Source organism: Carassius gibelio, chromosome A11 (assembly GCF_023724105.1).
Source record: "Carassius gibelio isolate Cgi1373 ecotype wild population from Czech Republic chromosome A11, carGib1.2-hapl.c, whole genome shotgun sequence".
NCBI lineage: Eukaryota > Metazoa > Chordata > Actinopteri > Cypriniformes > Cyprinidae > Carassius > Carassius gibelio.
Genome location: NC_068381.1, coordinates 16350117 through 16366355, shown reverse-complemented (window position 1 = coordinate 16366355; position 16239 = coordinate 16350117). Strand labels below are relative to the sequence as shown.

The window sequence follows — 16239 nt, the reverse complement described above, 5'->3', positions numbered from 1 at the left end:
TGCACATATGTTTTCGTCGCGAACGTTGATCTTCCGTGAAAACAGCCGGTAAAAGAGTCGAGCGATAACGCGCGTCATCTCTTCGACACGGAATTAGATCTGGCTTTTGTTCACACAGCGCTCGTCCTGGGTCCAACCCCGTATTGTTACTAGGTCCCCGACCCGGGTTCAATTCGGTAATTAATCCCGGTACGTGGTTGCTTTCACACAGAAGGCGACCCGGCAATGTTCCGGAAATATTGCGGGTCCGACGTGCAGTGTGAAAGGGGCTCTTGTGAAAAAGAAGTGAACTGAAGTACAGTATACTTTTATAAAGTTCACTTATTACAGAAATAATATAGTTTAAAAGAACACACATAAATGCAAATTAAATGTTATTTTCGCCGCTTAAGTACATTGTATTTGTAATTAATTTCAAATGTATCACATTTTAAAGTTATATTAAATGCAATAAGTTTAACTTTTGAGTGATTTTTTTTTTAACAACTTCAGTGGGACTTTAGTATATTTTATATGTGATTTGAAATATGGTAAATATGTACTTCTGAATAAGCAATTAATGTGAAGTAAAATATACTTCAATGTCATATATCTCTGGCAATTAAGTTGAAATTTAGTATATTAAATAAAAATAACCTTTTAATAACCTAGTTACTATCAAAGCAGAAACACAAAATGGTAAACCCTCTACATTTATTGACAAATCAATCTCTAAAACAAATACACAAAAAGACTTTTTGCTGATGTACAAGAAAAACCCAACACTATACAGTTACAACACTTCAACTCACTTATTAGAAAGAGTCTGGAGAACAATGCTAATTTCACCATCACAGAAAACATCATTCTGTAAGATGTTTAAACCTGTTTCCTCACCGGGGACCTAAAAATGTCCACAAGGTCAAAATTTACTGGTATTACTATACTTGTGGAGTCATTTGGTCGCCATAACATATAGGATTACTAACACACAAACAGACACACATTTAATACAAAAAAAGAAAGAAAATTATCTATCCACGTACAACAAATGAGACCTTATTATAAAACATTACCAAAGAGGGTTACTTGTACCCCTGGTTTCACAGAAAAGGCTTAAGACCAGCCCCAGGCTAAAATGTAATTCTGAGCTGTTTCAACTGATAGAAACTTGCACTGACTGATCTTAAAAAAGACCAGTGCCTTTGTTTCGTCTCAAGATGCACACCAGTAATGTTTTTTCTAAGGCATGTCAAGGAAAATTACTTAAATGTCCTTATTGAACTATGATCCTGGCTTAGTCTAAGCCCTGTCTGTGAAACCAGGTCATTAGTTCTCAAACCTTCACTAGCACCTATTAAACAGGACTGAAATTTTTCTTCTAAAATCTTACTCCAGCATTAGTGAATGCAAGTTTGACTAAATAAATATATAAATTAAAAAAAGAACTCCAAATGAACTTGCTGGGACGTGCTCTCTGTCAATGTCCCAGAAGCTCTCCATCGGCACTAAACTTCACGTCATGAAGCTGCACACCATCTCTCTACAATCTGTGTGAACGGAAAAATGATCCAAAAAATTCCTTGAGGAAAGAAAGAAGAACAATTGTCAAAAAACATATAAAGCCATAAGCAATAGACACAGTTGCAGTTTAAAGTTGATATACACCTTGCAGTATCAACAAAAGCAATAACTACTCTGATGAAGCAGTATATTCTGCAAGGTGTGTGTAAACTTTTGACTACATCTGCATCACCTAAGAGCTGAATTAACATTACCTCAGTCATCAGGGCATGGCGGTAAATACAGTTAAACAGTCCAGTACATTATAGTCAAACACATTTTTATATTAATAAAGATTTCTGTGCCACACCAGACTGGCCACCCCATGAAAACACCCTGCCAGTTCAGTCAGTGGTGCAGTTTGAGTAAATGAATTACTCCTTGCTATTGGTTCATTTCTATTCAGAGGGAGTTTCAGTCAGGTTTATTTAAGTCATTTATGGATCAGTGCTTACTGGAGATGGGACCCGTTTAAAACAATTAAGTCCTGTTTGGTGAACTGGTTCAACCGGTTCACTAAGAAGAACCGGTTAAATCGAACGTTTCGTTCGCGAACTGGACATCACTAGTTCACTACTAATTGGTGAAACTTGCATTGTTTGGCCCAGCGTGCCCGAGGAGCCTTACCGTGTTTAAAAGTTAAGGTGACCGTCAGACCTTGCAGGACTTTTCGACATCGAGAGACTTATGTAAGGTCTTGTTTTTAAACCAAATGGAAGCCCTCTGTCTTGACTGATTGTCGGGCACAGGTGTTGTCACGCGCAGATCGCTTCTGATGAACTTTGATTGTGATGCTCGTGGTGGGTCTGGTTCTGAAGTGACTCATGCTTGTTCACTGTGGAGCTGACATGGATGATCACGGTGCCGCGGACGCATTTCGGAGAGGAAACGCAACTTCTGTTTTCTTCCTGCCCCATGTAACTTTGGCACCGACATGTGAACCAGAATAAAGCGACTGTTTGGACTCGTTTGACGCACCGGCTGTCTTCTTATTAAAAAAGGGAATCTTTTATCCTGTTCAACACAAGGACGTGTACTCCTAGCAAAGATGCCTGGTGTCCTGGGTCTGTACATTGGGATGGAGGTGCTGATCGCCCTTTCCTCAGTCATTGGGAATGTGATGGTGGTCTGGGCTGTGAGAATCAACCGATCTCTACGGGACACGACCACTTATTTCATCGTCAGCCTGGCTCTGGCAGACATTGCGGTCGGGGCACTTGTCATTCCTCTGGCTATAACCATAAGCATCGGACTGAAGACTCATTTTTACAGCTGTCTGCTCGTTGCATGTACTGTACTGGTACTAACGCAAAGTTCAATACTCGCTCTCCTGGCTATTGCTATTGACCGCTATCTTAGGGTCAAGATACCAATGAGGTAATGTTGGTTTCTTATTCATTTCACAAGAATTTTCATTTCATATTTCCTGTTCTGTTTTCCTTTTTTTATGCATGATGGTTTCGAGTCATGAGTATCGAGGCTGTATTGAAGTTGATTGTGATATCACAATTCTTAAAGGGATATTTAACCCAAAACGAAATGAAAGTGGTTCCAAACCCGTATCAATATTTTTCATTCAGATGAGAACTTTTTAAAGAATGTTAATATAACTAATGTAATTAATGTTGTCATGTCGAGCAAAAACGAATCCCAAATCACTACGAAATGTAATAAAATGCAGCAGCTATTTACACTAAGAATAGCATATATTCTTAGCCATAGATCCTATTTACTTTAAGTGCAAATAGCGATTGAGGCTATTTACTATTTGCAAATAGTGATGAATGCTATTTACACTAAGTGCAAATAGTAATGGACTCTATTTACACTAAGTGATGAATGAATTATATGCAGTGAGTTCTATTTACATTAAGTGAAAATAGCAGTAGATTATTTTCAACAATATGTTATTTACACTAAGTGCAGAAAGCGATAGATTCTATTTACACTGTCAAAATAGCAGGATTGTCTGCTATTTATATGCCTACTACACACTGCAAATAGTGGCAATTATCTGCTCCTCAGTATTATAGTACATAATAAAACAATATGCAGTAATAACGTATTGATTGTAAATTATCATTTTAATTCAGATCATTAAATGGATACCACCTTATTGAGACAATACCATCAATCAAATCATTAGAAAGAAACAACATAATGGCTGTATTAGAAATGCATACTGTTCTTTCTTTTAATATAACTCTATTTTGTGGCAGAATCATACAATTTTAGTATGTTTCCTATTTAAGTTAATGTTTTGTTCAGAAATCACAAATTGTTGTGAACTCTTATGAACAGGGCAATGGGATGTTAAAAAAAAATAGCTTTGACTTCAAAAAACTTTATGTGCTATAACTCTAAATATAGTACATATGAACCATTTGTATAATGATTTATTTCTTTATTTGAGCCCTGACATCTTCATTTACATTTCATTGCCATTACAATCTTTAAAGTGTCTCCTTTCTCTTGACGGAAGAAAGTCCTGCAGATTGAAACATGAGGGTGAGTTTAATATTGGGGTGAACTATCCCTTCATGTCAAATTTATTTAAAACAGAAAACAGACATGCATATTCTTTGATTAGAATGTTATCACAATTGTTCATCACATTACAATCTTAGAAAGAGAATCAAGAAACATTGCAGCAAATGAGAAATGCTGAGGCGTGGCATCTTTGCTTTCAGGTCGTGGAATAAAGTTTGACCTGAGTGGGTTTGCCGTGGGCTGCAATGTTTCTGAAATTATTGCTGTGACATGGAATCCACTTTCAAAGGCACCTTCAAACCATGACTGTCTCACAGTCCTTTTTTTCCTGTCCTGACCATGGCCTCTCATTTAATGTGAAGTTGGAGTTATATAGTTTACAAATTATATGAGACAAAACAATTAGGTAGAAAGACTAGCTTATTACTAGTAATAGAGCAGTACTTCTGATGATTGCATAGAAGAACAGCTAAATTACTTACCCGTCCTTTATAAATATCAAATAAGATTATGCCATTCCAGTCTGAGGTAATTACACTGGACAAATACATAGTTTGTCAAACAAGCAACTAGTGCCAATTTGCCAGCTGAGTGGATGGCATGCTTCGCTAACTTCAATTGTGTTGTCTTAAAAGACCTTCTGCTCTCCACAGAGAAGGGATTGTGACTAAATCAAAATGTAATCCTTCACAACAGAGTTTGTGTAGTCAGATGACCACTTCTAAATTCCATGCAATTTATCACAGGGATTATTTATTCCAGATAAATCACACTTGATATTCTAAAAAAGATATAAAAAAAAAAGAAAAATTGGGGTTCGTGCTTCCTCGGAAACCGGCATAATTTTAGTAAGTTTCATGGTTCAGCATCCTTTACGAAGCTTCCTCTTTTCTCTCAGTGTTGAAGAGTGTATCAATTGTAACAGGATATTGGGTGTTTGATTTTAAACAAGAACTTTTACACCTTTAAAGACATGCTTACTGTGAACTACGAGGTTGTTGGTATGTGGTTTTGTTGAAGCTAACAGTCTGCATAATTTGGCATTTTTAAAATAATAATTTTCAACTGCAGAATTCAAAATCAAAAGAAGATAATTGTGCAGGGTAACTCTTAAGAGCATTCTCACTATATAAAGTAGTGTAAATGACTTAATTTGCATCAGTTTGCTCTCAGTTAATGAAACTACAAAAAACATTTACTTAAATATATGAGTATTATGCAACAAATTAAAGCCATTAAGTACACTACACAATCTTGTACCTTTGTCTTTTTGTCCAATTTTCAAATACTTACACTGTCTCATACTTGTTTTAAAGATGCCATTTCTTTCCCACAGATATAAAAGAGTGGTGACTCCAAAGCGTGCAGGAATTGCAGTGATTGTGTGCTGGATGGTGGCCATCGTAGTCGGCCTGATGCCCATGTTGGGCTGGAACAATCTGGAGAAGCTACGACAGACCAACGGCACCGTGGGTGCTGACCTTCTTGTAACCTGTAAGTTCGAGAACGTCATCAGCATGGAGTACATGGTCTACTTCAACTTCTTCGGATGGGTCCTGCCACCTCTCGTCCTCATGTTGCTCATCTACGCTGAGATCTTCTACATGATCCACAAGCAGCTCAATAAGAAGATCACCACCAACCAGACCGACCCCACTCGATATTACGGGAAAGAACTCAAGCTGGCGAAATCACTCGCACTGGTGCTCTTCTTGTTTGCACTCAGCTGGTTACCGTTGCATATCCTGAATTGCATCACTCTCTTCTGCCCTAGCTGTAAATATTCAATGACAATTCTTTATGTGGCTATCTTACTCAGTCATGGCAACTCCGTTGTCAATCCCATTGTTTATGCATTCCGCATTAAGAAATTCCAGAATGCATTCGTTAAGATCTGGAAACAATATGTGTGTTGCACAGAGGATCCCCGTCTGAGTGAACGGTCCAGCTTTCGCATAGATAGCAAAGAGAGAAGACTGGGGGGCAATGACATCTGACACTTTTTAAAATATGGCAATGGGAAATGCAGTCTGAGATGTATGCTGTCAGTTGTGAGAATACATTTGCCACAGAAAGGGAGACGATCGAACATTACTGGAAAGGTTTCCTTGAAAACTCAGTCAATGGTGCATGTCATGAGTTGCATCATTAGCGAGGGACCATTAAATAAATGAAACTGGCCTGTTTTAGAGGAACAGCCACACAGTTCACCCGGCATTCACATCTGTGGGAAAATCTTTATTTGATTATGATTTCCTTTTTTGTTGTGGTTCATTTGAATGCAGCTATCTCATAAAGGGCTTCATATAATGAGTGCAAAACTGCAGACTCAGTGCGTATGAGTGCACTAAACCACACTCGTCTTTAGTCAGTAGCATTAACGCATCTGAAGACTTTGAGAAAGGACATTGAGGATGTGATCTGAAGTTATTTATGTATGCCAACACATTAATGTTGGGAAATATGGGATATGGAGTTATTTGTCACTTAATGCTTTTTTGGAGGCATTGGAGGCAACTAGGCCCACTTCGTCTTCAAGGGACAATTAAAAAATATGTCATCATTCACACACCCTTGTGTCATTCCAAACCTGTATGAATAGTTTTTTTTTTTTTTCAATGTCTATAAAATGAAAGTCAGTCGGGTTCAGAATTGTTTTGGACCCCATTGAATTTCTTTCCGAACAGCAGAACATTCATGAAAATATTGTTGTTTGGCAGAAGAAAATCATACAGGTTTGAATAGAAGATAACAGAACTTTCATTTTTAAGTGAATTATCCCTTTAAGCAGAACTTTGCGTGATCAAATTGGTCCAGTATCAGCGAAGTTGCTTTTGCCATGTTAGAAAACTTTTTTTCTTTTTATTTCTTTTTTAAGATGTTCCAGTCTCAATTAGCTAAATTATTTGCCATATTAATACTGTATGCTTAACTGAATGATCACTGGAAATTGACGAATCATATTCAAGAATAGCATGCTTTTGTGGGAAAATAAGTAATGCAGCCATCATTTTCACCACATGATGTTAAAATGAAACAATAGGCGGTTCACATTTAATATTTAGACTGCTCAAAACTATGAACCTGAGAAAAGATATGCAAACATAGATGAGAAGGAACTACAAATAAATCTAGATTGCGTGATACTGCCGGAGGTCTAATGTGTGTGTGTTTTTTGTTTGTCTTTGTTTTATTGAGATGTGTTGCTAAAATAAATCATGCATAACCTGTGAGGACGATTGCAGTTGAGTCTCTCAAATATTCAGGGCTCTCTTTAAGTTTTAATAAGGTAAGGACATTCAGAGCTTCACCGAAATTGCTCATTTCTCAACTATATTGGAAGAAACTGAAAACTGAGTCATTGAAATTGTGATGTCCTCTGAACGGACCCTGCTTTTGACTTGATGTCCTTGAAAATAGGTGACAGTGATTAAAGTGTCCTTTGGACAAGGTCTGACCTTTTCAGACCGGTCAATTTCAGAGAGTACGATCAATTCACACAATTCTTGCAACAACCTCTCTCAAGCTTGGATCCTGAATCAGAGTTTATGCAGTGACTCGTGTTTCTGCTTCATCAATGTTATTTAGCTGACCTGTTTTTCCTTTAGTGTGTGCCAACTAAGAATTTAACTAGTTTAAGTTTATACGTCATGGTATAAACACTCTGGATTCATTATTTTAATATCTAGTTCAAATGAATCAAAGCTACAAGTACCTACACAGATGAGTTGAAGCTCTTAATCTAATACCTGTTAAAAACTGTAACTTAAAGATACCCGTAATAGCACAAAGTGATGTGATTAAAGTGTAATCAGATAAACTGATACTTCCTCTATGTGTGATTTTGTTTACTGACAAAGTCTTCAGAAGCAAGGGTTTTATTTGCTTTTCTTGTGTGAACAGCAGTCAACAGATGGTAACTCGGCACTGTGGTGCCCCCTTGTGAAGGTTTGGAAAAGCGCATTATGATCATAATTTCATTGGAAATCATTCAAGAGTCCATAACTAAGAATAAGACACATTGACTTATTTTTATTAAAGTAAAAATAACCATGCTTATTTTGAATACATATCAAAGAGACCCAGTCATTATTAGTGTAGTGAGGTCATTAGCGAGTAATTGTTATTACCTTACTGTTACTATGTTACTAATAAAACCATTAACTACTAAGAATAAAATGCTGAACATGACCACCCCATATTTATTTGATCTCTTGTGAAGGAAGACTAACATTTAAAAATGTCATAAAAGTTTATTACAACACACATGTCCCTATGAGACTGATACATTTGTTCAAAGTGATCATTTCAAAGGATTTCAAATAGCATTCAGGTTTTACTACAGATGCACACTTGTGAGTTACATCAGTGATGTAAAGAAATATGATGTCAGAATCTGACTAAATCAGAAGATAAACAAGTATATTATTTAAAAAAACATTGTTGATTGAGAATCCATGCATCAGTTGAAACAGTCGAACAAATATCTGTATTAGAGTTACACTCTGTGATTGTCTGAAAAGAGCACCATTTACAGTTTATCCTGTATTACAAATCAAACTTTAGAGAAATGATTGAGAATCTTTCAGAGAATGAGACAATGAGCTCCGGCCTCAACACATGCTGTTCTTAGCCACAGAGACCTGGAAAAGAAAAACAACAACATTAGACAATTTGTGTGTTTACCAATAGTAAAATAAATCTGGGGAAAAATGAATCATAATGGATATACCACAAGTATGACAGAAGTATATCAGAGTTAAGAATGCAGTACTTATTTATTATGGTCGTGTGATGGGATTTGGAGCCTAACATGCAGCTTTATTTGTAAAAAGTGTAGAATACAATAAGAATCTGTTTAGTGATACATAAAAAACTGAGATGAACTACACTGAGCTCATTCAGTGCAGCGCCTTATTTTCAATTTTTGACAGGAATGAAAATTAGACTGTGAGGGTCTGAAAATAACATGATTCAGGCCATTTATACAGTGTGTGCCACTGTAAAGACTTCAGTATAGCTCACCACCAGAAATGAAAATTATGTCATTAATTACTCGTTCCAAACCTGTAAAACCTTCATTCATCAGCAGAACTCAAATTAAGATATTTTTGATGAAATTTAGACTTTATAATAGTACTGAGACTGGTCTTCAAGCTTCACATGCTACCCTTGGGAGATATCATCAGGAAACATGGTGTTAGCTTTTACTGTGATTCATTGTATTATATTAATAGAAATCAAAATAGTATAAAGATTTGTAATACCAAGTATTTTCCCAAAACTATAAGTTCTATTAGTGTTTTTGTGCCATGACGGTGAGGGCGAGAGTTGATAAGGCCAGAGGTCTGATTATACGTGACTTTGGGCTGTTTTTTTTTTGTAAAGTTGTGTTGAAAAAATCCTGGGTGGCGGGTTGTTTTTTTTTGGATTGACAAACATGACAAGCAACTTTGTTATAGGCTACTTTTAATTTGTGTTTACTGTATTCTCCAATGCAATGATTGATACACAGTCTGCTCATACTTAGCCAATCAGGGGAAAAAAGAGTTGCAGCGTAATTTTTCGTTAAAAGCCACGGCCCCTGAATGCATTTATGCTCACAGATCAGAATACCGGAGACAAAATTACTACAATAGGCTACATCAATAGCCGCTTTTCCACTGTCGGACCAGTGCGAGCCAGGGCTTAAAACGGGCTGGGCGGGCTAATAGCCTCGGGCCAGTAGCACAAGGCCAGAATAGCGCAGCGTTTCCACAGTCGAGCCTGAAGCTCCGCTGCGCGTCACTAAAACACGCCCTTTACACACCTCTCACAACAACGTCATACAACCTCATAATTTCACCAACATAGAGAAGTTATTAGAAAGCTAAGAAATAAGTCACTGGAACTAGTGTTATCACAAAACGAACATGATAAAAGCGGCCATTTGTTTGCATGCTTTGTTCAATATTTAAATTCAAAAGCATCAATATTTTACTATAGAATAAGGGATTGTGACATTACATTGATCATAATGAATTAATTTATCAGGACTCAAAATTAGTCACACAAAAATAAATGTATTTCTGTTTTATTTATTTATTTTTAATGCTTAAGCGTTATGTAAATAGCTTGCTTTTTCAGCCGAGTCTGTTTTTGTTTATTTGTAGCCACAGTAGCCAATATAAGTCACATTTAGAAAGAATTATAATTTCTCTATTTTTATAAAAGCTCCCGAACAAAAAAATGTTTTTATATTTTTATAATAGAGCTAAACTCTCGAGACAAGACTTATGACCGATAATATAAGTTACTAAATAAGTTAGTGGTGGTCATAGATACATTTTTTTTTAATCTTTACTAATTTCACTGTAATCTTGGAATTAATCTAGATTAAAATGGCTCATTTGAATTCTGCCGAAGGTAGGTATATGTGCTACCCAATGAAAGTAATGTTAAGTCTTTGAGAACGGGTTTTTCAAGCCAGGTGGCGCATTAGACCAGGGGCTCATCTCCTGTTTCCAAAATGCATCACAAACTTGCTTGAGAAAGCTGTAAACTAATTCCGCATTGCACAAGGTGCAAACAACCTTACGCCTGTTTCACACATACTCCGTCTGCAATATTTTTTTACGCACTCATGTTAATGGTTTCCAGCGTTCACGTGGTTGCGTTCCGTCAGTGCGTTCCAGGATTGGTGCGTCTGCAGCAGCGCAGCGATCGTTTGCGTACCGAGTGGCGGACTGCAAACCGGTCCTGTGTGAAAGCACAATGAGCCTGTGCTGCTTCTGCTCCACATATGTAACACACACGGACTGCATATACACTGTAGATGAAGTATGTGTGAAGTATGTTTCGTCGGGCCAAAAAACCCTGGCTGTTGGCCCCAAGGAAGCCCCGACGAGGCACGATCAAGCCCCGGAAGTGACAGTGGAAATGTGACTGGCCCTGGCACGCAGTAGCACGCCCGCTTTTAGCCCGACAGTGGAAACGCGGCTAGTGGTTCCCAATTCCCGTCCATGTTCCAAAGTGAAGTAAACCCCTGCTCAGGGAGTAGGGAGCAATGAACATGGCGTAGGGATCTTATCTATTTGAACACAGTTCATAGCTCACTTCTAAAGAGTTGGTCATCTGAATCGGTTATGTTAACTAAACCAACTTCATGTTTATTAGATCCAGTACCAACTAAATTACTGAAAGAGTTGTTACCTGTAGCCGAAGAACCGCTTCTCAATATTATTAACCCGTTGTTATCTTTAGGTCACTTCCCAAAACCATTTAAGCTGGCAGTTATTAAGCCTCTTATTAAGAAACCAAAACTAGATCCTAGTGAACTGACAAATTATAGGCTTATTTAAAAGGTCAAGAAAATATGATCATATTACCCCAATTTTACAGTCTCTGTAAAAGGTAGCACTGGCTACCTATTAAGTTCCGTATCAGTTACAAATTATCATTACTTATCTATAAGGCCCTAAATGGTTTAGCTCCTGCGTACCTAACTAGCCTTCTACCACGCTACAACCCATCACGCTCCCTAAGGTCACAAAATGCTGGACTTTTGGTAGTTCCTAGGATAGCAAAGTCCACTAAAAGAGGAAGAGCTTTTGCACATTTGGCTCCCAAACTCTCGGGTTAACTTAGTCTTAATCATGTGTGAATGTTGACATGTCCCTATTTCACATCCAATTCTGGTCCGGGAGTACCACTTTCTACAACTAGGGCTAGAGCTAAACCCTGCTGGAAGGTGGCCCTCCATGAACAAGACTGTACAGCCCTGCTTCAGATACTTTTGGCTTAGTGTTAATTTCCTTAATGAAAATTATGATGAAAAATGTTAATTACCTTTTTTCCATGACTAAGATGAAATGAAGACAAGATCATACTGACATCATTAAACACTAACTGTAACTATATCAGCATGCAATATCATTGAAAAAAAAAAGATAAATAAAAAAAATAAAAGCACTCTATAACTAAGATTTCTCTTTATTTTCTTTAGTAAAGTCTTTTTTTGTTGTTTTGATAAAAAGACATGAATATAATGGATTTGTTGGCATTAATATTAAGAATAACAGCTTTTGAGAAGATTTTGAGTCCTACCAGCTTTCAGAAAGCAGTGATTGTGTTTCTGATAATATAATACATTGGAGAAACCGGATGAGGTCAAGTAACCATGTGTGTGGTTATATGTGAAAGTGCATTGATGTACCCAAGCCTCTTGGTCTTGGACTAAGGAAATGGTTAAAGCAAATCTGATAAAAGTATCTTTACCCAGCCCCCTTGCTCTGCAATCCAGTTTGTTAGACGGTTGTTGACAAATCCCATCATAGCATCCTCAACTACATTCGTCATGGAAGGGCAGTTTTTCTTCATAAAGAGTCCCAGGGTGATGGCAGCCTTGAGGAGCTGCTTCTCTGAGACCACTTCTGCTCTTTCCACAACCCACGTCTTACACAGGCTGTCCACGCTATCACTGAACACAGTCAACACCTAGAGGACAGACACATGTCAGAGGCTACAGATGTCAAGCGTGGTAAAAAACATGTGGTTAAAAACACGTAGTTGCCATGCAATTAAAGCAAAAAGGCTTAGCTATCAGAGCCAAACAGGAAATACTGCATAGTTTTGGAGGCTGCTCAAGCAGTTTCACTTTTACTAGTAGGTTCAGAGAAGAAAATGAAACATGCAGCTATCAACTGCACTGCTTTACAGCAGCCTGTACAGTTATTGCCTGTAATTATGAGTGGACCAGGAACAAAGTTACACTAATAAAATATCCAATGTTCACAAAGTGATACAAACATTCTTCAGATTAGTTGATCAGTTTCTGAAGAAGGACCGTTTGTACTCACCTGATCGGCTGAAGCACTCTGTACATTCTTCATCAGTGGCTGGATCACTTTCTCATCATAATCATCACCCAGTTCCCTGAGCTTAGAGGCTATTTTTACAGGGTCAAATGAGTTATCTGCAGAACAAGTACATTTATGATAGACTTCAAATAATGCATCTGGTTATTGTGATCTTTTCATAACAGCAATTTTGTTAAATTGTGTGCATTTTTTTTTTTACATAATTTTATTAAGGTGCTTACATCGTCAAATCAGTGTTTCAGCGGTGTACAACAGCAATAAATCAGCTTGTAACCAATGTCACACAACGTTACATTTGAATAAAAACACGCACTATGTTATATATTCATTATATTTTTACTTAACCTGTTAGTGATATTTATTGTGTGTTGAAAATCTGTCAGGAAAACATATTATGATGTTTAAATATTCACAATTAAACAACGGAATTGAAAGAGGTTGATATAAAAAACTGCCTTGTGTGCATTTTATTTGAGTTTAAATTATTACATATAAAATTGATGCGTTTCAAAAACAAGGTGAGCTAACCCAAAGAGACAGCTAAGGTGTGAGCAAGTCATTGTTTACACATAGCCTACGTTCAAAAGAGGCATCGCCTTTTCGTAGAATGACTCGAATTATGCTCAGAAACCAAAGTCGAACACTTACCATCTTCAGGACCATCAGTCTCCATCATATTAATATCGTGTTCATTTTGTAATAGGCAGTGTATGACATGGTATGTTTGTGTCTGAATGCCAGCTGCCGCCATCGCGTTTAACGGTGTTACAATATATTGTTTTCCACTGGGTGGTGTCTGTATGAATATTCATATTGGGGGCGTGTCCCTGAGACGCCGTAAACACGCAAACCAACGGGGCTGTGCTTCTTTCCTTGTGACATTTATTTAAACTTATATTTTATATACCCTACAACAGGGTTTCCCAAACTGAGGGTTGTGAATTTATGAAAAGTTTAATTTTAATGTTCTATTATTTGATTAGGAGTACAGTAAAAAAAAAGAAGTTAATTTCCTTTTTTAATATTTATTAAAATGTATTTTATTCCTCCAATGGCCACTCTGAATTTTCAGTTACTCCAGCCTTCAGTGCCACGTGATCATTCTAATATGCTGATTTGTTGCTCAAACAACATTTCTTCCTATCAATGATGAAAACAGTTTTTATGCTTTATATATATGTGTGTGTGTAACGGTATAAATGGTATAAAACTCCCCGATCTAACCATAATACATTACCGTTAAAGAAATTGGTGTAAGTAGCCTACCAGTGGCCCCTGACCAATAGAGGCAATAGAGCCAAACAACATAATAATACTAATATGACCTGTTTGTATGATGTGTTCACTGTCTTAAACTTTCAAAGGTTGCTTCTTGATAAATCACAGTAAACACTACTTGACTAAGACAAATATGAGGATTCTGTTTTGAATATTAAATATGTTAAATGTGCTTAATTAAGGAATACCCTTTTTATAACATAGATAATATTTTATTAATTATATTTATTTATTCATTCATTTAACTTATTGATACACAATACCCTGTTGGGCCAACTCAATGGCTGCATTTTGTTCTGCACTATGTTCCACCATTTTAAGACAAATGGATTTGATCTTTTATCATATAGATTATAAGCTAGATGCAGCCTTTTTTGGGGTTTGCATCAAATGTTCTTTGACTTTTATGAATGATAAATTTGTTCATGAATAAAGATTGATCTGCTGAAAGCAGTTATTTTGAGTTAGATGCCAAATGGTAAATACAACATAAATATGGGCAAATGCCCACCTGCAACTATATTCAAATATGATTTTCAAGAGAGAGAGAAAAAAAAAACGAAACCCTGGGAAAAATAAATGAAGAACATGTTCACATATAAGACACTATTGACATGACTATATGCATGAAACCATTCAGATAAATTTGGGCACAAATGGGTTAATTGAAAACAAGTGCAACGTGGCAAATTTAATTGCTGAATTTCTTTTTTAAAACCGCTTGCAAATTTGTAAAAATTCTACAAAATCTGGAGTTGACAGATAAGAGAGAAACGATTTGATTATCATTGAATTCTTAATCTACCTGTCCACCTGCAGGAACAAACCCAAAAGTCTGGGTCTCACTGTATCGCTCAGGCTGCACTGCAGTGTCTATTCACAGGTGTGATCCCACTACTGATCGACACGGGGGCTTTGACCTGCTCCGTCTCCGACCTGGGCCGGTTCACCCCTCCTTAGACGACCTGGTGGTCCCGAGCTCCCCCAGGAGCACCATATCGATACCGAACTTAGTGTGGACACCTGATCAACATAGTCCACTGCAGCCCAGAACCCCTGAACTCAAGCGATCCGCCAGCCTCAGTCTCCCAGCAGCTTGGATTACAGGCGCGCGCCACTGCACCCGACGAGAGCTGCAGCATCAGCGCTGATACTCAATCTAGAGATCACTGACTAGGACTACGCTATACTGCTAATCAACACTGAAGTTTAGGTGAGTGAGGTCGTACAAATCGGTACGAATTAGCCACCTTGTAAAAAATTTACTAATTGGTTGTGATATTGCGTTAGATTGATGCTCGCAGCTCTCGTCGGGTGCAGTGGCGCGCGCCTGTAATCCAAGCTGCTGGGAGACTGAGGCTGGCGGATCGCTTGAGTTCAGGGGTTCTGGGCTGCAGTGGACTATGTTGATCAGGTGTCCACACTAAGTTCGGTATCGATATGGTGCTCCTGGGGGAGCTTGATGGTTGTCGTGATCCCAGAAGTTCCTCTCCTGGTTCAGAGGTTCCTGTCACTGCCTCTCCATCTCTCAGCAAAGCATCCGGAGAGAGATAGATTGATATATTAACAAAGAGGCCTACATTAAAGGAGCCATATGTAGGATTGTGGCCTAAACTGGTACTGCACTCACTATAAAAATACTGTAGAGTGGTGTATCCCCTACCCCCTGACTCGAGGTTGCCAGATAGATTCAGTAGAAACGTAGGCTGCTTCCAATGCAAGTGACGAACAGATGTACACAGTAAGTTTTTTTTCTGTTAATTATGTTAATGCTTCATAAGAGATATTTTGATAAGTAATTATGTATTTTAAAAATTTACTAATTGTCATTAGTTAAATATGATCGTAAAGATTTATGCTCGTATGTGACAGACAGAACGGTAACTGTTAGTCTAACTTGTAACGTTATTTATCTTTCATTAATGTAAGTACAAGCACAAGCCTATGTCATGTTGTTTTCCTCAGCGTCTCAGCATGATGACAGAGAAATGGGCTCCTGTAATGCATTGCTAATGTTAGCATACGTCCATGTGAGCTAAGGTTATGTTACTTTGCACAAACATGCATAACT

The 16239-nt window shown here is 37.5% G+C and overlaps 2 protein-coding genes and 1 long non-coding RNA gene across 8 annotated transcripts in view; 2 read left to right on the top strand and 1 right to left on the bottom strand.

The window, feature by feature from the left end:
* Positions 1–1986: 1986 nt before the first annotated feature.
* Positions 1987–7856, top strand: LOC128022486 (adenosine receptor A1). The gene is made up of 2 exons (XM_052610111.1): positions 1987–2919; positions 5369–7856. The coding sequence occupies exons 1-2, from the start codon at positions 2591–2593 to the stop codon at positions 6027–6029; spliced, it is 990 nt and encodes a 329-aa protein (XP_052466071.1). The 5' UTR covers positions 1987–2590; the 3' UTR covers positions 6030–7856.
* A 188-nt stretch (positions 7857–8044) lies between these two features.
* Positions 8045–13676, bottom strand: LOC128022487 (bcl-2-like protein 15). The gene is made up of 4 exons (XM_052610112.1): positions 13539–13676; positions 12870–12985; positions 12289–12507; positions 8045–8675 (listed from the first exon to the last, which is right to left on the bottom strand). Exons 1-4 carry the CDS (start codon positions 13639–13641, stop codon positions 8646–8648), a joined length of 468 nt encoding a protein of 155 aa, XP_052466072.1. The 5' UTR covers positions 13642–13676; the 3' UTR covers positions 8045–8645.
* Positions 13677–15480: 1804 nt separating this feature from the next.
* The window catches only part of LOC128022482 (uncharacterized), a 38072-nt gene continuing 37313 nt past the window's right edge, over positions 15481–16239 (top strand). For all 6 annotated transcript variants that reach the window (XR_008185926.1, XR_008185927.1, XR_008185929.1 and 3 more), the window contains exon 1: positions 15481–15582. This is a non-coding gene — a long non-coding RNA (uncharacterized LOC128022482). The remainder of the gene's footprint in view (positions 15583–16239) is intronic.